Below are 21,848 nucleotides of genomic sequence, written 5' to 3'. Positions count from 1 at the left end.
TTGCAACTGATTCATCACATAAACGTTACCTTTCCTTAAACCTACCGCTGTGGAAACTGGGATATGTAGTTCTTTGTCAAGTTTAGGCAGAGATAACACCTTTCCCAGCACTACAGGTTCTATATTAAATAAAACTGTCAGATTGATATGCAAAAAATGTATAGACAATGGAAACTAAGGGACTGCATTGTTCTGTGTTAAATAATTGACATGTTTTATTCCATTGAATTAATACCTAGCAACTTCATATTTCTTAAAGGCAATTCCTCTGGGGAAAATACAAGTTTTGCCACACCTCTATTGGCTATATTATGTTCTCTAAATAAGATCAAATGGTAGATTTATAAGAATGGTCCCAGTACCAATAGACCATAAAGGGCCACTTGGTGTCCTGCATTTTCATTTCAGGTGACGAGTGACTTTCTCGATTGCATATTTAAATGCATCGTTAGAAATGCAGGTTTCAGCAGGGCTTATTGTCACCTTTGATGCTGCTTATGTGCTCTTGGGAAGCAGCTCAAATCCCACCTCGCACTTGTTGCTGCCAAGCTGCTGAAATATTTAAAATCCCTTCTTGCACAGCAGGACAGACAATGATGTGTTGCTCACTTGGGAAATATGCAGGCCTGCATTAGTAATCCCACTCTCTTATGGTGGACTATTACAAAGTTATTATCATTAAAGTGATATCGATGTAGCTAATGGAAGTGCAAAACAGGTAAGATTTATGAATCATTTTGCTAGCTGCAAACACTTAAAGGGAACAAAGAGGCTTAAATATTAAACCAATAAGAAATGTTCTTTAAGGTAGCCTCACAGCCAGTTTAAACAGCAACTTCTTTCCAGTTCTGCTGTTAACATTGGTGGAGTTTACATGCATGCGCGAGAAGAAAGTCTCATGTAAAATGCTTTTTTGGGTTTCCATTCGCTCAGTTTATTTTACTCGAGTAAACCAGGCTTTTCACCCGACAGCATGGAAATGAATGGGAAAGGTGGGGATTGATATGTAAATTAGCTGTGCGTAAAGTACTCATGCTGTTTTTGAAGATTACTTGTGACATTTTGTGAAACTGTGGTTTCCAGGCACGAGTGAATCTATGCTGCAGTGGTAAAGCAAAGTACCTCGTGCCTGGTTGGTTAATAATGTGTTTTACTGCTCTTGTTTATCAAATTTAATTAATGAGGTTGACTGTCGTGAGTACTGTTTCAACCAATTTATCTTGCAACTCATTAATTTAAAATGAACTCGGAGGTATAAAATGAAACTGACCAACATGTATTGCAGATCACCATGGTTGAAAACCTGCAGAGACGTTATATATATATATATTTCCCTTTCGTTCAGGCAATACAGCATATAGGGAATCAGGTGATGCTACCTGTATACTATCCTGGCTTAGAAACCCTACCCGTCCGGGCAGCTGAAAGCTGCTAAGGAAGCATTTAACGCCACGCTTGGGCAAATACGGGTAGTGAGCACTTGAAAGCAAGGTGGTGTATTACTGATGAAACGGACTGAAGTGCAACATTAGTTTGTATCCCAAAATTGCCGCTAGTTGCTGTATCCTGCACAAACTCTTGTCAACAACAAAATGAGGTGTTGAGGAATCAGTGGCTGCCTGTGAGACAGACGGGGGAAGGTTACCACTGTTGACAAGTCTCACGAGAAAAAAAACGTCACTGCCTTTCAAAACAAGCCCACAACCCATGTTAGAGTATGGGTGTTTTTGCAAATTCCAACCCGCGACTCTCAAAAACAAACCCAATCCCACTTATTATAAGCGGACTTGGCAACTGTGAAGGTTACTTCAGCCGCCAGCTTCAATTGGACAGCAGCGATCTGAGGACTCTTGTGCTGTCAGAGATTCTCTCCTTTCTTTTAAGTTGTGTTGGATTTACTGTTGTATTAAATATTAATGATGCAAATAAATAAAACACAATCAATACGTTAATTTTCAATTTTATTTGGTCAGTTCTGAGAGGGCATCAACAACTTGTTGGATGTTATTGCGCTGTTTTGGGCGATTAATGTGGAGGGCAGACCCGTGTTGTCTTTGGCCATAGCTGGGATCAAAAAAAGGACAGGAATTAATTCAGTTAGACATTTAAGCAGATCACTTGCTCTTCATTTTTAACTTTGGCATAGTTTTTACAGCAAGGGTATTCTCAGAGCTGCTTTTATACTATAACAAGGGCATAATGCAGTTAATGGTAAGTGGTTTTATACAGAACTGTAAACCCACAAGAGATGTACAGGTAGTGGACAACAAAATGGAAACACCTGGGTAAATTAGGAATAACAAGTATATTGAAAGCAGGGGCTTCCACACAGATGTGGTTCATGCATTAATGAAGCAAATAACATCCCAGCATGCTTAGGGTCATGTAATTATGGACATCAGTGACTTTGAAAGAGGAGTGATTGTTGGGGAGCGTTTGGCAGGAGTTTCAGTGACCAAGACAGCTCAACTTGCTGATGTTTCACGAGCAACGGTGTCTAAGGTGATGCCACTTAATTTCTGCCATCTTAGAATCCACAGTAACAACTGTCCTGCTCCTTTGCAATATTTATAGTTAAGGATACACAAGCTCACTAACATTTACACATGAAATGCTGGTTTCCATGTGAAACTGGGCATGGATTTTCCAGTGTGTTTTGTCATTTACACGAGTAAATGAGATTTACCATATCCCTTTTTTTTTTTTTTTTGGCCCCTTTTTTTTCGGCTACAAACCTGTTTTACCCAAGTAATTCTCCCAAACGTGCACGCGCATCGCAGTTTCACATGTAAATTGCCCTGCATGGAAACCCCATGATTGTAGTATAAAATATGTGCAGTGTGTTCCCTCACTACAACTTATTTTATGAAGGTGTAGATCTTCTTTTACTCTGATTTTAAAAAGCACTGAGCCCCAGTTTGCTTATTCTGCATGTCTGGAGTGCCTACATGACTACAAAATGCAGGAGTATTTGCACTGAGCTGGAGGGATCTATGAAGTACGCTTATTGTTGGCTCAGGACTTAACCCTCAGAGTTGCTGGCAAGGCTGCTTGCTCTAACAGCAACTCAAGCAGTAGCCAATGCTTAATACAAGACTCCCAAAGCATCGCTCTTAAGTCTTCCCAAATACAAAACAGATTTTGATTACATTTATTTGGCTCCACAGCATGCCCCTTTCAAATGACTTGGTCTTTGAAATTCTGTATTTTGTTTTCATACGTTTCAAATCAGAGAATATTAATTACATATTTCGAGGTGTGTAAATAGCAGTAGTTCAGAGTTTTATCCAAGTTTCAATTTTAACTACAGATTTACCATTTTCCAAGATAAGTGGCTGTGTTGACGATCCTTTTTTTTTTTTTTTTTTTTTAATAAAGAAATTCTGGTCCAGGGGGGAGGGGTGTGGTAGTATTTCTTTACACAACGATAGCTGATCTGTAATTCCAAAATCGTATTGCTTGGACGAACATGGAATTTTCATATTTGGATATCCGTTCAAGATTCAGACAAGTATAGTCAGAGGTGCATTTATTGGGACGCCTCAGGAGAAGTAAAAATATCCCAAATAAGCGTTTGCCCCATTTAAATGAGAGGCATTTCAGACGACCTTAGTCAAACTTATGTTGAAATTAAAAAAAATAAATAATTAAATCCCATTACATTATGATTTAAATGTTAAATACATAATTTAGTCTTTTTTTTTTATTCCTAAACAGAATGAATCGCTGTTTTTTATTTTTACATGAAATGAAAAAGAATGAAATCAAGGCGAGGCACCTGCTATGTTGACTCAGCAACTTTCTTTGTAACAGCTGCCTGAAAACCACAGGAGACCAGCTCCTTCAAGTGTTCAATGTGGTTTACGCAATTTACAAGTCACAGCGTAATCACATACTCTCTGCACTGTGCTACGCAAACCTGTCTTGTTCTGGAAAGCGATCTCCATCATTTGAAAATACTGTACCCCAATTTAATGATGTCCCAATTAAAGAACAGAAATAGCACTGGGAAGAACCACCCCACAGTTGTATCCCATTTAAGCAGAAATCCCAATTATCACTACCCTGATTAGGCGGTGCCGACTGTGTTCATATATTTAAACCTTAGCAAAGCCATTATATGTAACACTGTATTAAAGTAGAAAAATACCCCAGAAGTAAAAATAGGTTGCGAGGCCTTACTTTACCCAAGTGAATTGACTCGCATCTCAAATCTAAAGGATCACTGACGACTAGCTAGAGATCAATATTTGGCAGCTTGTGTTGCTGCATACGCATCCTAATCTGGACTCTGTTGTGGATTCTGAAATGCTCACGTTTATTAATAGAGGACCAAGAGTGGCTGTGTTGATCTTTTTTTTTTTTTAATCAAGAAATCTCACAGACAAGATTTTTCAACATGCTGACATAGAAAATGATAAATCGGTGCAGGCCAAAACATGTTATGATACGTATTTCTCATGCCTATCAGTTCTGGTGGACACGGACATTTTTTTTCATTTTGGATACATGTAAAGAAATGAATATTGAGTTTTATAGCACCTGTCCTGTTGCATGACTACTGCATCTTGAAGAGTGTGTGTGAGTTGGCATTTTTATTTCTTGACAAAATTAATTGAATGAGTCAGCGAATTATTCCATGCCCCTGCATCTGGTTAAAGACAAAGCAAGGTCATTATTACTGGGGAACACTGATGTAGCAGGTACTACATTGGTGGGGGTGGTGGGCGGGGGCATGGGCACAGCTCAGAACTGCGGCAGAACCTAATTGAGTTTTCAGATTTTCATCACAGCAGCAAAGGGAGTATGATTGGAATGCCAACTAGTGTGTGTGTGTGTGTGTGTGTGTGTGTGTGTGTGTGTGTGTATATATATATATATATATATTATATATATATATATATATATAAGCTTTATATATAATATATAGAGCTGCCTTTGTTCTCAGTCAGCATGCTTCACAATTCGTCAGGGTTTTACAATTTGAAGTGTTGAGGCTCTTTGAAGATGTGGTTTTGTGTTATGTTTTTGTGCATTTTAAATATTGCTATTCTTGACTCCTTGATGGATTCTGTGAAATGAGCAGAAGAAAATGCCTACATGCATGAAAAGATTATGTAAAACAAATTGCCAATGAGATTTCACACCGAGAATTCTGTAGCACTTGCTAAAATGGCAGAATTGAAAACCACTGCTTTTCTGCATACTTCTTTGCACCATATTTATATTGTACAGTATTTACTGATAAAAGGAGTCAGTGTATTGCCTGTAAGGGAAAACACAAGTTGAATGAATGTATTCCTTCAAGATGATGTCTCTATGCCATCTAGACTGTAGAGACAAGGGACATTGCGGAAAAATAGAGGACATCTACCCCGGTCATATGTTAACTGTTTGTGTTTTGAATGATACCAGATTCAAAGACCTTGCTGCTGTAAATAGTACCAACTTTCCTAAAAGTATGTTTCCTTTACTGTAGAGTAGCTGTAAAGCAATAATGGGTCTCAAAGAATCATGAAAAGCTCAATATACAATGTTTAATCAAAAACTGATTTGATTTTACTTTAAATACAGTGCTGCCCCTTTATAACACGACCTGTACAGTGTGGAATCTGTTATAACACGGTAAGGTTATGCCTCCTATTTCCCCCATAATGCAGTTTGACTCGCAAACATTGGGTGAAGCAATACAAGGGTGTATAAACGTCCTTGGATTCTGTGTTGTGTATTTACAGTTTACAACATTTATTATGAAAAATAAACAATTTAAATAAGAGTGGTGTAAACTCTAACCCTTTGCAGTCAGTTTATTCAGCGCTTGTGAGGCACGTCAGGTCCAATTTATTTTCACACGGTTTGTTTATTTTACACATGCTGTTTTAATTTTTTTTTTTCCCCCCAGAGTAAAACAGATTTAAAAGGCAGTGAAAGGAGACACTGTACTGCATCTCCAGCCAAGCCCCACACCTTGTTCGCTGTATTTTTCACATACCTCTTTGTAGTCGTACATACTGATAAAACGAGTGATCAGGAGAGGATTTATTACCAAACTTCTCAATAATGCGATCCAAATCATTATTTTATTACTATAACATCTCAGAAAGCTAATGTCCATGATATTCTTTGAGCGCTGGATGCGGAAGCAGTTATCTCCTTTGTTTGTGTCCGTGTTATCTCTCTGTATCTATATTCCTATAAGGTTCTATTTGAGTCCACTTTTTGTATATGATGTACAAAGATAGTTATATCTTGTGTATTATTTTTACATTGCTACCTTTTTTACCTTTTTTTTTCCCCCATTTAACTTAAATTTGATCATATTGGATGAATCCTCCATTCATATTCTGTCATTTTCACTATAGATGATGTTTCAAGTTAAAAAGCAACTTTATATCTTGTACATTTACTCTGTTCAGGTACTTTTTTCAGGGAATGCTACATTTTTAGTTCAAAACTTTAAAGACCTATTTGCCTCATGGTGTGAATTTTAAACAAGAATGCCTTTATGTATGGACCAAAGTACAACTCACTTTTCAGATATGTTGGTTTCTATGAATTCTAACTGGGAAACCTTGTTAGTGTGTCTAATAAAGAGTTTGTACCATTAATTTAAGCAGACATTTACCTTTTGACAAAATAATTCAAGTTGGAAGAGTCTTGATAAATTAGTGATAAAGTTCAGAATTATTGTAACAATGAAAATGTATTTGACAGCCTCACTCCTATCCCCAACATTTTACTATTTGATATGGGCATGTTTGTAAGTGTGTAGTAGGAGAACATTTCACCCATATTTAAAGCCAATAACAGTAATTCACCTCAATTTCCAGCAGTGCGGTGTGGTTCGTGTACAATCGCTGCGCAGCAAATAGCTGTGCAGTCTATTCCTGGGAACTGTCAGAGGAATGTTTCCTTGTAATCAAAGTACAATTTTAATAGAACCTTAATCAACAGGACGAAGGTGAAAGACACTAAAAGCTGCACCTCACAAGATAGTAATAATAGGCTGACAGAAGAATGCAACTTGCATACTGATGAATGGTCAATACTCACTTTATGCTCTTTAAGTTTTAAGTGCCAGTTCTCAATTTGTGCTCTTGTAAGGCACTGTGGCATTTAATTAATTTAATAGACCTTTTTTTCTATATTCATATGCCCTCTTAGCATGTTAGTTCTACAGACCAGCACTCACCAAATGAAAGGCAAAGGTCATCGTAAATTGTGTGTAAGTACATTAAAAATTAATTCAATTTAACAGAGAAAATCAAATCAAAATGGTATAATATACTGTATTTAGCTGCATTTTCAGGCCATTATTTCAAGGTAAATGTAGAGGACTTTTTTTTTTTTTTTTTTAATGGAAGGTACAGTTTAATTTTAATTCCGTGACATACAGTAGTATGCCATGGGATAACTGATTAACCTGTTTTAGCATCTAAAGCTGAAAAAAAATCAAAATAGGCAGAGAAGTACATACTGACACTTAAAATTCAGTTTACAGGGCTGCTGTTTTGAATGGAGTTGATCTGTGTACAGTTCTGCAGTTGAGTTAATACACAGGGTATAGTTGAAGCTAATATACAAGCACATTACAGTTATATTTTAAAGCACTGCATAAAACACAATAAATGCATAATGTATGCATTGGATAAACCACCTTTCTAATTACATGTGACGTTTGCTGTCAAGTAAGTGTCTAGCAAAATACTGAATACTGATTGGTTGCCACTTGGATGTGTAGACCAATGATTGGCTTACTACTGAAATCCAATGTACAGTGTGGGTAGAGGTAATTTGACTTGGCTAATATATTACTAATTCTGCGTATTTGTCTTCTCTCTTTTGTTCTCCATTTAGGTGACCTGTTAGTCAGTGTTCTACCGGTTCATTTTCAATACTGAATGAGCAGATTCTAAAGTATAATGGATATCAAACTAAAACCGGGTCCACACCTGAGCTACTAGTTGTGCAACAAGTTGCCCGCATTTCAAAGTGTGTGTATTATTTATTTATTTTTATTTTTTGTTCTGTCATACATTAGTCATTTTCTTTTTTCCTCTTCAGACCCCAGTATCAGACCCCGGATGAATTTAGACAGTTCCCCAGATATGGTGTTAGTTAAAAGGTTTCGCCTCACACGTTTTCACACACTGCATTTTCTTTAACATTGTATGTTAGTTCCTTTTATAATTCTTATCATTGTTAAGAGTCATACACCAAAATACAGTGCACTCCATTGGTATAAGAATCAACCGCATATAGTTATCAAAACCACGAGGCAAAATCATTCCTATACTAACCATGCTAAAATACTATGTTTTGTAAGAATCTGCTTATAAGTACCATTTTGGGGCAAACTGACTGCATGTAATACAGTTAAACTAGACACACAATCGCTTCTCAAGTATACTGTAGTAAAATAGGATTCTGCAGGCTTGAGTAAACATAATCGTGATCATATAACAAGTTGCTTATCTACTAGGACTTCTTTTGATGTATTGTCCTCGGTGATTGAGCACCATTGACATTTGTATACTGTATTTAAACTGCTGATGCGCAGAGGCACGCTTTTGCTAATTGTAATCATATCGGCCCGCTGAAAAGAATGAAATTACCCGGGACTGATGTGAGTCTTATAAAAAGAGTTCACTGTACTACTGAATGTTCTATAGGAATCTTGCAGGTGGTTTATAAGCCACACAAACTGGCCTGATTTAAACTGTTTGCTCCGCATATCAGTTTAGCCGGTCACACATGTTTATGTTACAGTGAGAGATTAATTTGGTAATATTTTAATCAATGACCAAACAATTAATGGATTTGTTGATTAGCTTGTTAATTTAATGCATTTGAAGAAAAACAATGGTCAGAGGTCATCAAACAGGACATTTTTGCAAATTTCAGACACATTCTCATGAGTTACAGTTTGCATTGTGCATGCACCCAACCCCTACCCTGGAACCCGTTTCTCTCACATATGGTTTATGTATCATTAAGCACAAATGGAGGAAACACCTCCCCAGAATTTAGTCCACTTGAGCTGTAATAACCATTTTGTATAATTCTCTCTAGAGGTCAAATAAATGGGATTAGAGAAGCATTAACCCAGTAATTGCATACTCTTGTTTTTAACATTATTTTTGAAATGTATTACTGTTCAGTTTGAATTGCCTTATCCCAGATAATTCTGCTGCATAATAGTCAAGTATAAAACCCAATTGCATATACAGTAGATTGGACTTGAAATAATTTCAGTTCCATTAGTGAAACTTCTTAATACAGGTTTTATACAATTATCTAATAAACATTTTTAATCCTAACTTTTTTTTTTTTTTTAATTGAAAAAAATGCCTTACCCTATTGTATTTTGGCCCAGTTTAGTGTTATTCAGTCGCGCTATATGTAGTTTATACTTTTATGTTATTAAGTGGAAAGAGAAGCACTGTACTGTACCAGGAAAACACTCGCCAAAACCATAGTGGAACATGTGGTCTAAAGGCAAATTTACTGAACGAAATAAGTTTACCAGAGACCAACTTTTTTGTCTTTGGATATAAAAAAAGAGTATGAAAGGAAATATTGGCAAATGAAAGAAACTGCAATTGTTAGACCTCCACAGTTTCCTGTGCTGGACAGAGCAATAGAGGAAATATGTAATTCCTGTTGTTGAAAACCTGCTTTAATCATTAAAGCATATGAGAAGAAACTTTAACATTTTAGTTTATGGTCCTTCGGTATCTAGGCAGTGTGTGTGTGTGCTATTTTCTTTACCAGTGGTTCACGAGAACATTGTTTGTTTATGTTTTCCTCACTTAATACCAGTGCTAAGCAAACCATAAGTCTTTTAAATGGTGAAATTGTGTGTGTGTGTATGTGTGTGTGTGTGTGCGCATGGATAATTTATTTCTTGTCAAAAAAGAAGAGAGATAACATCTCTGATGCTACAGTACTGAAATACTAGCCTGTTTGAAAGCTACTGTAGCTGTCATACAGTACATGACAAACCATCTCATATTCTTCTATGCGTGCTTAAATATTTTGACTTGCTGACACCCTGCGACTCCTTTTGAGTACTATATATCCCGATTCCAAAGATTCTTCTGCTCCCACCTTCTACATACAGGGCCAGTTGAAAGATCATGTGATTTCTTAAGAATTAGGAAGTAATACAACCAGAGCCAGCATTTAGGGTTCCATAGGATCGGATAGGGCCAGGTGGATTCTGATCTAGAGACGCGACTCACACTTTGAAATTCTTTGTCGAGAGATAGGACTAACATGTTAATATACCTTTTTAAGTAATTGTATTTATCCTTTTTATTTTATCAGTGACAAATAAGAAGCCTGCTCAGGTCTCCATCACCAAGGTCAAACAGTTTGAAGGCTCATCAGCGTTTGTACGAAGATCACAGTGGACGCTTGATCAGCTACGGCAAGTGAATGGAATTAACCCAAATCAAGTGAGTCCCTTCTGCTATCTTTATGAACATTCATTTATTTTGAACAGTATCCACTTAATTCTCTTTCATTAAATTCCAAGCCAGGACCTGACTCAAACCTGGTTCTAAATTGCTTAAACACCAAGGTTCAATTAAACCGTTAAAAACCTGGTTAGAACAAGGACTGGGCTGCTCAAGTGAACAATTCAAGATTTGGGTGGAACAAGGACTGTAATGGTGAAAACACCACTACTGAGTGCCACTGATTTAGACAGTAAAGACAGGGTTCAGAATCAACCTATATCTAGGGATTGAATTGTTCGTTTTTTATTTTTTTGTTCAGTTCGGGGGTGTTATTGTTTTTTAATATTATTTGGCAAAATCAGTTATTTTTGGTTTTTAAAAATAATCACCACTCAAAGTCTCTGTAATACAAGGAATGTACGTTTCACCAATATATATATATATACAAACATTAACTTACTGTGTTAAAATCAGGATGTCCGCATTAGGATTCCGGCAATGTAAACTTTGGATGCATTTTGAATCGGAGACTGAGAAGTAACAGATTTCATTTTACATCCATTACCATCTCTGTATCTATCACACAGTCCATGCTTTTTTTGAAATACATATTTATTGTAATGTTTTTCTTTCTTCCTCTGCAGGACTGTGCAGAGTTCGATTTAGTATTTGACAACGCTTTTGACCCGTGGGTAGCAGGCTCAGCCACAGAGAAATGCACGTTCTTTCAGATCCTCCACCACACTTGTCAGCGGTTCCTTGCAGACAGGAAGCCAGAGTTTATTAACTGCCAGTCCAAGTTACTTGGAGGTAAGGAGAAGAATATGCAGTGCTGACTGGTTATGTTTGCAGTATGGAAACAGTGTAATACTGTGTAGACCTTACAACAGCAATTGAACTTGCAGTGATAAAACATGAAAGAAAAAGATAAGCACTCCTGTAACAACAAAATGTCTAGCCAAGCATCTGGTCTCTCTATATCAGTCACTGTTTGGACGTGTTCTGCAGCTGGTAGATGAATACCATATCTGCCGATCGGTTCAATCTCCCCTCCCTAGAGGGCAGTATCTCCCTCAGTCTCACCTCCGAGAGGGCAGCATCTCCCTGAGCAAGGGGGCAACCCTGGATGTTTCTCAAATCTCCATTTTCTATCATTTGTTCCACCTGAGGCCAGAATACGTTCTCTCCTTGAGCCAGGGGGAAACCCTGTTTTCTTTACACACAGCTTGCTTTCACCTATGCCATTGTTCCTCTCTGGCCTTTTTGCTTTTTATCTTTCAAAATTAGGGTTGCCCAACGTGGCTCTGCCTCTGAGGTTTGGCTGTGCCAATCTCCCAAAGTGTAGGTGTTCTTTGTTAGTCAGGGTGACATCTAGACTTCTCAGATGTATCTCCTATCCTTCTCTTTATTTTCCACTGAAGTGTCGCTTGCTTGCCAGACTTGGAGGCTGATCGGTTCAGTCCCATCTCCATGAGGGCGGCTCTCCACGAGCCAAGGAGAAAAGTGTAGTGAAAAAAATGAAGCTGACAAATGGTTTTTGATTCAGACACACTTTATATGCAAGAAAGGTATACCTCCAATACAATATGTAAACACGAGATTTAAACTGACTTTGGAGAAGGCCTCAGTACAGCTCAGTGCATACGTTTGTATCAGAAAGCACAGATATACATGGAGTCAATTCGAAAGAGATGAAAAGACTGACAAAACTTTACAATGTCTAGTATTTATACCTTTGTAAAAAATTGTTGACTTCACTCCCATTTGTCTTAATTCTGTCCAATGATAAGGGTTTCCACTCTATCATTGAATATTCCTTCTGCAGGGAAAGGGGAGAGGGGGGTTTGCATACCACGTTGTACCTAGCAGGGCACATCCATCTTGTCTTTCAGTTCCCCTCCCCCATCTTGCACTATCTCTGCTACTCTCCTGCCTTTTGGCATTTAGCTCAGACACCTATCTGTGACTTTGAGTCGTGTTAGGCTATGCGAAACTGCACATAGCTGGTTTTGCCAATGGGCATTGAAAGAACTCAAAACTTACACACTACTGTATAGAAACTTAATATAAAAGCATATTAAAACAACTGAATTAGTAAGCACATTAAAACGATGTAAAAACACATTCACACACAATTTCAACATCATGATTACAAACAACTTAACTATAAAAGATACACATAAGGTAAAACTTACAATTAATAACATAATTAATACCTCATGCAGAAAAGTCATCACTACAAAAGCAATTCATATAATTCCTATTTTCAAGTCCCTGGGCTTATTCCTCGCAGCCCTGAAGAGGCAGCCAGTACCCAGGTTGGCACTTGCAGGGTAAAGGAGGATCGCGTGAAATTTGAGGCAGAACGTTCTAGTGCAAGATGATTGCCTTTGCTACTGTTTTGACTACTTTGCTATTGCTCAAAATGGTCTAGTGCAGAGTGACTTTGTTTTGCTTTTGATGCAGCTGCGCTTGCATAAGATTTGGGAAAAAATGTGTTCAAGGTTGCTGTATTCGTGTGAGAGTGTAGTGACATATTAGTCTGCTCAATGTTGCTCTGCTAAATTTCTTGTGGTGGAATAGCAAGAATAAATAATGCACATCATATTTTATTATTAACATTGTTACTGATTCCCAAATACTCAAATCTCGAATATTGCCATGAAGTATTTTAAATTGACCATTTTCAAAATGAGTTTTCAACTTAGTGTTAACCTTTTTTTACAATGTTAATAAACCCCTCATAAGTGTGGGGAAATGCCCTAGAAATAATTGAGGTACTGAATCAATTTGAGACCAGCATTCATTTTACTCCATTTCATACACAGTGAGTGATGTTGAGTGTAAGACAAAGACTGGATAAGAAGTTGTGGTAGTTAATTCTTTGGACCTCACTTCCAGTTTGTACAGTACAGCTACTGTACAATTTGCACAGCCCACCAGACAGATAAATTAGCACGACATGCAGATAAAATACTGGTATAATATTTGCTGCTGTCCACAGTTTAAGTCCCACACCAGTGCAAAACATGTTTATTGAAGCTGCACATGTTTGAGACAGTAACTGTGGAGTGTACTACTCCTTTCTTATTTATGGTGCAATGTCCTGTGCATTTAACATTATGGCAGTACTTCAAGAGTACCCCTTTGCTTTTTGTGACTCTCTAATTAATTTTAATATTATATTCACAGGTTTACTGGTATGTTAATGAAGAATTAACATCTGCAAGAATTAACATCTGCGTTAACATCTTGCATCTGCTGTAGACTGCTTTATTTTTAGAATTTTGTCAAGTCAAAGTACAGTAAATTATAGATTATCAACTGACTCATTGTTCGCCAATTTGGGTAATATTGACATGAAAATCGTTCTAAATATGCCATATGATAGACCTGTCACTGTTGGCTTAATTACATCAGAACTGCTGTAGAGACAAAAAAATGCCAAGACCCACAGTATGAGGTTGATTAGGTAGGCCTGTTTATTTTTTATTTCACCCTCATGATTGGACATTGCTCCCTGTGGGCCGTGGCCTTTGATGGAAATGCAAAGCTGTTTTATTTTTGAATAAATTCCAAGCACTTGCTTGTATCTATTACTGTTTTCTAGCCCTTCGAATCAATTTCCTCAGCCTTTCAGGTTGAATCATTTAAATGGTAAGCAAATGAAACAGAATTTAGTGTAATGTGTACTGTACGATTTGTCTGAAATTTCAGTTTTTACAATTATTTTGCTGTTGCCTTTACACATCCTGACCTCGCTCAGCTGACAGTAAACCCGTTAAGGGAGTCAACATCACACTTCATCATAATTATCCATATAATTCATTAGCTGAGCAGTCCACAAAACCAAAGCAGAACTAGGAGTTATGTTTGTTACATTGTTGTACCAAAATGCCAAAACACAAAAATAATAACTTGTCCTTAGATATGGTTATGGTAGCGAAATAATTTACTAAAGATTACATTTGGGTTCTATTGAATAGCATTATTAAAGTAACTATGTATCTATAATGTACCAATAACTGGTCAGGTTCTGCTCCACTCCTAAGCTTCAGAACTTATAAATACATAGAATTACATGGTGCAGTTGGTGTTTTAACTTTTACTATCTTTAAAGACAAGCCACCACTGTTTGATGTGCTCTATCTAGGATTTATAGGAACATAGTGGTACAAAACAGTTATATGTGTATATTTTGATTTCAGTAAAAAGAAAAAAAAAAGTCTCGTTCTATGTCCAATGGGAATTGTTCTGTAGTGAAATCCTATGTTTCAAAAGCATGATACAATACTCAATCTGGAATTATAAAATGGTTTTAATAGTGGGCAGAGACACTTCTCTCCCGCATTGTTCATGTGGTGGTGATAGTTTATTAGCAGCAAAGCTGGTGGCAGTGTCTGAGTGTAAGCTTTCAGCACTGTGGTGTTTTGTAGAAAGATTTCTACTTATTGCTCTTCGCTGTTGGCGTTCTTTTCAGCAGGGTGACATTTTGTTCAGTTGTGCCTTGCCCACTCATGAGCCGCTTCCTTTCACAGCATACGTAGTGTTTGAGCTCTAAGCTGGTGGGTGTGAAATTAGACTGCCAAGTGTATGAAAAGTGAATTAAGAAGCGTGCAAGATAACCCAGCAAACTGCAAAGGGAGCCTATAGCAGACACCTTTTTTGTTTTTTCAAAGTGACTAATTGAAAACCAAAAAAAAAAAGGTTTGCGTGGTTATCTTACAAAAAACAATCTTAATGTATAGCATCTAATTTGTCATTTATTGTCTTAAATCACTATTTCTTATTGTGGTGCTTAAATGTAATATGCCACTGTTTTTTCCCACATCAGTTGGGAATTTGAGCTAGTATGGCCTCTATATTCCCATCATGTTTACAGTTTTTATAAGCATTCTTGTCAAAACTGAATTGCACACATTGCAGATACAAATAGTATTGTGATTATCCAAAGCCTGGCAATTGATATACACTAGACACCTTGACATTGGTAGTGTCCAAGACTTTGGTCTCTGAAATTCAAATGTTGTTGATTTTAACAGAATCTTATTGATTCCCTTTAAAGGGATATAAACTGCCAAAAAGCACAACAGTTGAGCAGCATTCACTGGCAACAGCTTATTAAAAGAACCCCAATGTATTGGGAAGGCAGGATTCATGCATAATGTTTTGTTCTTTTGTCTTGTCTCCGAATCCACCTACATAGAATAATTATGGTAATTTAGTTCACTTGGATTTTGTTTTAAGCCATTTAACCGCACTTCACACTTCTTCAGCGTTCACTTTCTACAAGACAACTTTGACCAGGCCAATTAGTAGTTCTTTTCTGTTACAGTTAAATAGTAAGTAGTAAATGACGTAACTGAATGTAATTACAAACAGATGAATACATTTAGAGTGGCCCTCCAGGAGAGAATGCTGCGAAACATGTTTTGTAATGTGAATGCAGATCCCCTGTTTTATATAAAATGTATAATCTATTTACCATTGTCAAGGATAGATTATCTACTTCAGATTCATAGTGTGAAATTTCATAGAATTTGGATAACATTTGCATGCCTTTTAAGACAGAAAACTTTGACAGTAAGGCTGCATTGGTGAAAAAAAAATTATAATAACCATATCCAATTATTTTACATTTATGGGAGGATATTTTGTTTGGGTTTTTGTGTGCTGTTTACAGTCCCAGGAGTTGTATTAACATCATTGCATTAACATGCGAGTGAAATCAACACAGTACTCCATGCAAGTTCAAACCTAAATTCAATTTAGCTGTATTGAAGGAACTGCTTTTAATGCACCATCTGCTTAGCAACATTGTGTCATTTGGAATATGCTGTTGCTGCATTTGAATGAACACAAAATTCCAAAACGGGATCCAGCAACAAAAAATATTAAAGAACATTAAATAATTTAAATAAATAAATAAATAAATAAAATGTTTTCAATGCTATCTCTACACTTGTATAAACTGGAATTGTGTGTGTGTGTGTGTGTGTGTGTGCGTGTGCACACTGACATGTTTAATATGATTGATATATTGCTTGTTCTTATTCTTTATGCTAGAGGTTCAGCAGTGTAGTGTATTTAAATTTCTAAGTCATCAAAGTGAGGCAAACCCACCGAACTATACAGCTGTCTCTTTGGTCACTACAGTTTACTTGTTGTCCTCAAGACAAAATTGAAATGCATAATCAATCTAGAAGTCCTGTTTTGGCAATGAGACCCTATGAGCATAAATTTTTTGAAAGACTGTTGATGGGTTACTTCATTGTGATAAGATTGGGAAACATGCTGCTTCAACTCTAGCTGGTAAACAAAGATGTTATGATATGTCTTGTTTTGGTTAAAAGGTACAGCAGTGAATTGCAATAAACTTTTTTGTTTCCTAGGTAACAGCATCTTGCATTCAGCTGCAGATAGCGTCACCAGTGCAGTACAGAAGGCTAGTCAGGCCTTGAATGAGCGTGGGGAACGATTAGGCCGCGCAGAAGAGAAAACGGGTGAAATGATGAACAGTGCCCAGCAGTTTGCTGACACTGCACACAAGGTAAGAGATATCGTTTTTATTTTCTTCCATGCTTATCCCTAATGGGGCGGATAGTGGAGCCATCTGTATGGTTCTTGTTGCCATCTTCCCTGGCACTGTGGTAGGTGTGAAACCAATACTAACTTCATAGTTGCATGGGAACGGATCTGTTATCTTAATCCATCTCCTGGTAGACTGGTGTCAATATCAAAATGCCAACATAATGTCATTATTGGCAGTGTGTGAACAAGAGCCTGGATTTTATAATTACGTTGGTTTGTGGTTAATCTAATCCCAACCTTAGGGAGTGATCCCTTTAGAAGACTCTTATTTAGTATCAGCATCAGTCGGACTTGCTCAGGAGTCATGAGTCACCTTATTTTGACTCAACTGTTGTGAGAATAATCCTTGGAAAAAATGCTTGCAGGGAATCCAAAAACTGTTGAGTCGGAACGTCGAGATCATTGATACTGCTGGAGCTTTAGTCTTTCTCAGCATCCATTCCAGTGAATATTGAGGTTATGGAGCACTGCTTCTCCCTTGCCGTTTTGTCCTCTTCACTCTCTCCAGTATTAGTAGCCAAATCTCGCAGCTGACCTGAGTGGCAGATTGGTACAGTCAGAGAAATATAAGAATGAAAACCGCTAGAGCACTGTCCCTATTTACAGTTATACTGTATTTACACATACACATTTGCCCATTTTCCCATTGGAAATAGTGATATTTTGAAATATCACTGTCCTGGTCACAAAAGCAAAGTTTGTGGGGAATAATAACCATTTTCTATACTTTTGAGGCATAAGCAATTAGGAAATAACACTTACTACCCAGGAACAAAAAAAAAAAAAAAAATGTTGTTACACAGTGTAATACACTTAAAAACTTAACAAATTGTGTTGTGCTGTTAAACCGTAAAAGTGTTATACTACCACCAGCAGATAGTTTGGGTTGAACTACTTTAATGATTTATTGTGTCAATAACTGTTTTGTGCCTTATCATTGATTCATTAAGTTGAAACGATTAACCTTTAAATGTTGAAACGAAGTCCACCTGAACATGTTAGTGTTCAGTTCGGCAGATGTATTTAACTGGATGATAATAATAACAGGTATAATTTAGCGTAGATCTCTGTTTCTAATGAGTTGTGTTAATCTTTCTTTCTCTGTTTTTCTCTGTCTTCCAGCTTGCCATGAAGCACAAATGATGAGACAGTGCCAAATATTTGGGGGCCCGCCCAGGGTGAAACAAACAAGCCTTTTTGTGTGTGTGTTTTGTATCATCTTTTTATTATTATTATTTTGCTTGAAGGACATCCAGTGTTTCTTAAATATGAAGATTTTGAACAGGATAAAAAAAATACAACTGCACAGAGCACAGCTATGTGGTGTTAACCCTTTCCCTCCTATTGGTGGGTTTTGATCACACCAGAGAAGTCAATGTTACAGCAGCTTTCAACAGCCAGCCAACCATTTCTCAATTACAACCAACATAAAAAAAACAAAGCAATCCTCTTCTGATGGATTTTTGCTGTTTGTTGCTGCTCACTGTTGTTTCATTTGTGTTATATGTATTAAAAGGAATAATTTATCAAATCCCTATGTTCTGTGGCTAAGGTGGTTCATTGTACAACTTTAGTAAACCAGACAGGTAGTGGCATTTTTGGCATTTGTTCTTACTGTACATGGAATTTTAATTCTATCTGCATTTTCGTCTACCCTCTGCAAGGAGTGTATGGGGAACTGTATGACAATACAGTCTGATATTGGCAAGCCATGTATTTTATAGGTGTTTTGTTTAAATTATATTATTCACGCTTGTACAAAGGGGTATTTTTAAAGCATTTTTTTTCCCTAATAGACATAGCAATAACAAGATTTGACACTATTAAAATTTTGGGGTTTGGTGGTTTGTGTATGTGTTTTTCTTTTTTTTTTTTCAGTGTAATGTTTTATTGCCCATTTGTAGTTGGTCGTTGCTATGATATAACTATGATGACTATTTTTTTTTACAAGTCTATTGATGATATATCTTTACAAAAAGGTTTAATGAGTAAAGTGTATAGGCATGTTCTTCGTGAATAGATGTGTTGCCAATAAAAAGGAATGTTCTTTTCTCAGTTACCTTCTGTTAAATAAAAATACTACTGTCTTCATAGTTCTATTCTTTGGCTTGAATTTCCATGGTCAGTTTTCAAGGTGCCTGTTTTAACACGTGGGTCCTGCACTAGTGTAGACTAGTATTGCAAAAAGCCATTGTCGGAGATGCTCCTTTTCCATAATAATTATCACGTACACCATGACAACATTCATGAGGTATAGGGGCGCTGTAACCGTCTTTATTACGGAATTGGTAGGCATATTATTTGCCTTAAGTAGGGCTATCCCTGACATTGCTTTAAAAAAGGTCGTCCAATATCCCGTGTCCTGCATCTGGCATTTCAGCCTGGCCAGATGCATTACTCTGCTTTACCTAGTAACATTATAGCCATCCTATATATGTGTCTTAACAGTCTTTATAGGGCTGCTTTTTCCTTTGAGTCTGTTTTGTGGTAGTTGTCTTTCTGCCTAACTGCATGGGGTAGCCCAAAACCTTGTATAATGATTGGTGCCTTTTGCTCATTAAAAAAAAAAAAAAAAAACTACCAAAAAGTATATTTATAGTCCACTGCATTGGAATTTCAAAGGAAAGGGTGAACAACAAAAATGTGGATATGGTACATAAATAAAACCTATGTGGAAGTAGGCCATGTTTTCCCCTACCACAAAGAGAAATATCTTGTTCAACATACATTTATTAACAATGTTTTATAGATAGCACATGTTAATAACTGAAGTGTAAATTCCAATCCCATTTGGTATACTGTACCTTGTAAACACCAAATGTATTGCAATCAGTAGCTAAGGTTTTGATTTAGATGCATAATGTATAGAAATGTATTTAGTATAAAAATAAATAAATACATTGTTCTTGGTATGTATTCTAAATAGGCAATAAGACATTGACAGCACACAGCTACACACATTTAGTACCACATTTGAATTTAACATTTGAATTTTCATCTGCCATTCCCACTCTCATTATCTAGCTGAACCTGTGCTTTGTGCAAAAGACCAAATCTGTTGTTATTAAATCTGTCACTAATCTGTTGTTTTTTAATTCGGTGTCAATTTTTCTGTAAAGGGTATTACATGTTCATGTATTATCAACATCAATGACATTAATATCATAATCAATATTCAGTGATGTGTTAATGTAACTGAAAACAGATTTTTTATTGTTTTAATATAATAGTTGCTATTACCTACAAATGTAATGAAAGTGTATACATTGTATGTTATTGTATATGTAGTAACAATATAATAGCTACATGTAAAGAAAGTATAACTAGGCCATTAAGTTCCTGTTTTATTAAACAGGATTGAGCTGGACACAATGGGGAAATGTATGTTCTTGTGAAAACTGTCTGGTTACACAATCATACCGAGAGGGGGATATCTGTCATGCTAAACTTGTGACATTGCTGGTGTGTGTGTTATTCACTCCTGAGGGGATGTGTGCTGTTCTGTGAGACCAGCAGGACCAAGTCCCTTAAATTATTGTTACAAATCTCAGTTTGTCATTAAAAACATTATAATTGTGTGACGCATTCTTTGTTTTGTTTTTCAGTCCAGCTTTTTTTTTTTTTTTTTTAAACTAATGTGAATGCACTGCAACTACATAGATACCAGCGAATGTTTAGTGTACATATCATACTTGTAAATTGATTTACTTGTCATCTCTAAATAAAACTGCATTTTGAATTGAGTGATGTAGGAGTGTGACATCAGTGAGGTACAGCAATGGTACAAACAAAATCATCGTGTAAAACAAAGAGGATTTTTTTTTTCCCCCCTTATTATTTCACTTATAATATCACTTGTATGATATTATTTTTAAGAGCGGGCTCTTGAACCGATAACCCCAATTTACACGAGCAGCTGTTGCTAAGCGCACAAAAGTAAATATTCCTACAATGTAATAAAGAGACCTCAGGAGACAGTCTGACATCCACAGAAGGGCTTATTTAACTACTATTATGATAGTTATGATGGGGAAATGATTTGTCAACGATTTGGGAGTGTGTCCTCTGGTGTTTCCTTGGTCACGTTACAGGAAAATCCAGAATGGACAATGTTAGGTTGTTAATAATTCCCACATATTTCAAACTGAGGGGAAACATTTGAAATAGCAAGTAGCTTCAAATTAAATTTTTTATTTATGTATTGTTTGTAATGTTCCCTGTCCTTTTTTTATGCTATTTGCAATCATAGAGTGGTGCATTGGCAATGGGTTCAGGTGCTGCAATCCATTTCCAGTTGGCTGTCTATATATATATATATACATATACACTCACACACACAGTAATGAAGGCTGATACTCAAAAGTATTGTGAACATCATAAAAAGATAAGGGTACAGTAAAAGGGTTGTGAAGGATCTTGCTCTGACAACATCCTATAGTACTACTAGAGGGGTTTGATACCTTGGTGTTATAAAAGTTTAAACCACATACTGTATATGACTTTGGAAACTTTTTGCACTTCAATTGTAGGCATCACAGAAGGGTAAAACAACCTTCTTTACCAGTAGATTTGTACATAATGTGAACTTGTCTTAAATCAGACATATCATTTTGACTTTCCGTTCAAGAGAATGCACAGCAGTATTGAAGTTTAAATCTGTTTTCTGCCAAGTTTAATAATAGCATCTACAAAGTGAGTTTGGAAAGTGCATCAAGGATGCTGAATTCTTCCTGGGATAATGGTATTTTAATGGACACATCGTAGACACATAGAGAAGCACTGTGGTTATCTTTC

The 21,848-nt window shown here is 36.6% G+C and overlaps 1 protein-coding gene across 2 annotated transcripts in view; it reads left to right on the top strand.

The window, feature by feature from the left end:
- LOC121330224 (syntaxin-binding protein 6) overlaps positions 1-20,632 on the top strand; it is a 47,466-nt gene extending 26,834 nt beyond the window's left edge. For both annotated transcript variants that reach the window (XM_041276568.1, XM_041276567.1), the window contains 4 exons: positions 10,330-10,460; positions 11,108-11,273; positions 16,856-17,013; positions 18,177-20,632. In XM_041276568.1, coding sequence (XP_041132502.1) covers positions 10,330-10,460; positions 11,108-11,273; positions 16,856-17,013; positions 18,177-18,197 — 476 coding nt within the window. In that variant the 3' untranslated portion in view covers positions 18,198-20,632. The remainder of the gene's footprint in view (positions 1-10,329; positions 10,461-11,107; positions 11,274-16,855; positions 17,014-18,176) is intronic.
- The last annotated feature ends 1,216 nt before the right edge of the window (positions 20,633-21,848 follow it).

Source organism: Polyodon spathula, chromosome 17, assembly GCF_017654505.1.
Source record: "Polyodon spathula isolate WHYD16114869_AA chromosome 17, ASM1765450v1, whole genome shotgun sequence".
Lineage (NCBI taxonomy): Eukaryota > Metazoa > Chordata > Actinopteri > Acipenseriformes > Polyodontidae > Polyodon > Polyodon spathula.
The sequence above is the reverse complement of the archived record's forward strand: the minus strand, read 5'-3'. Positions and strand labels throughout refer to the sequence as shown.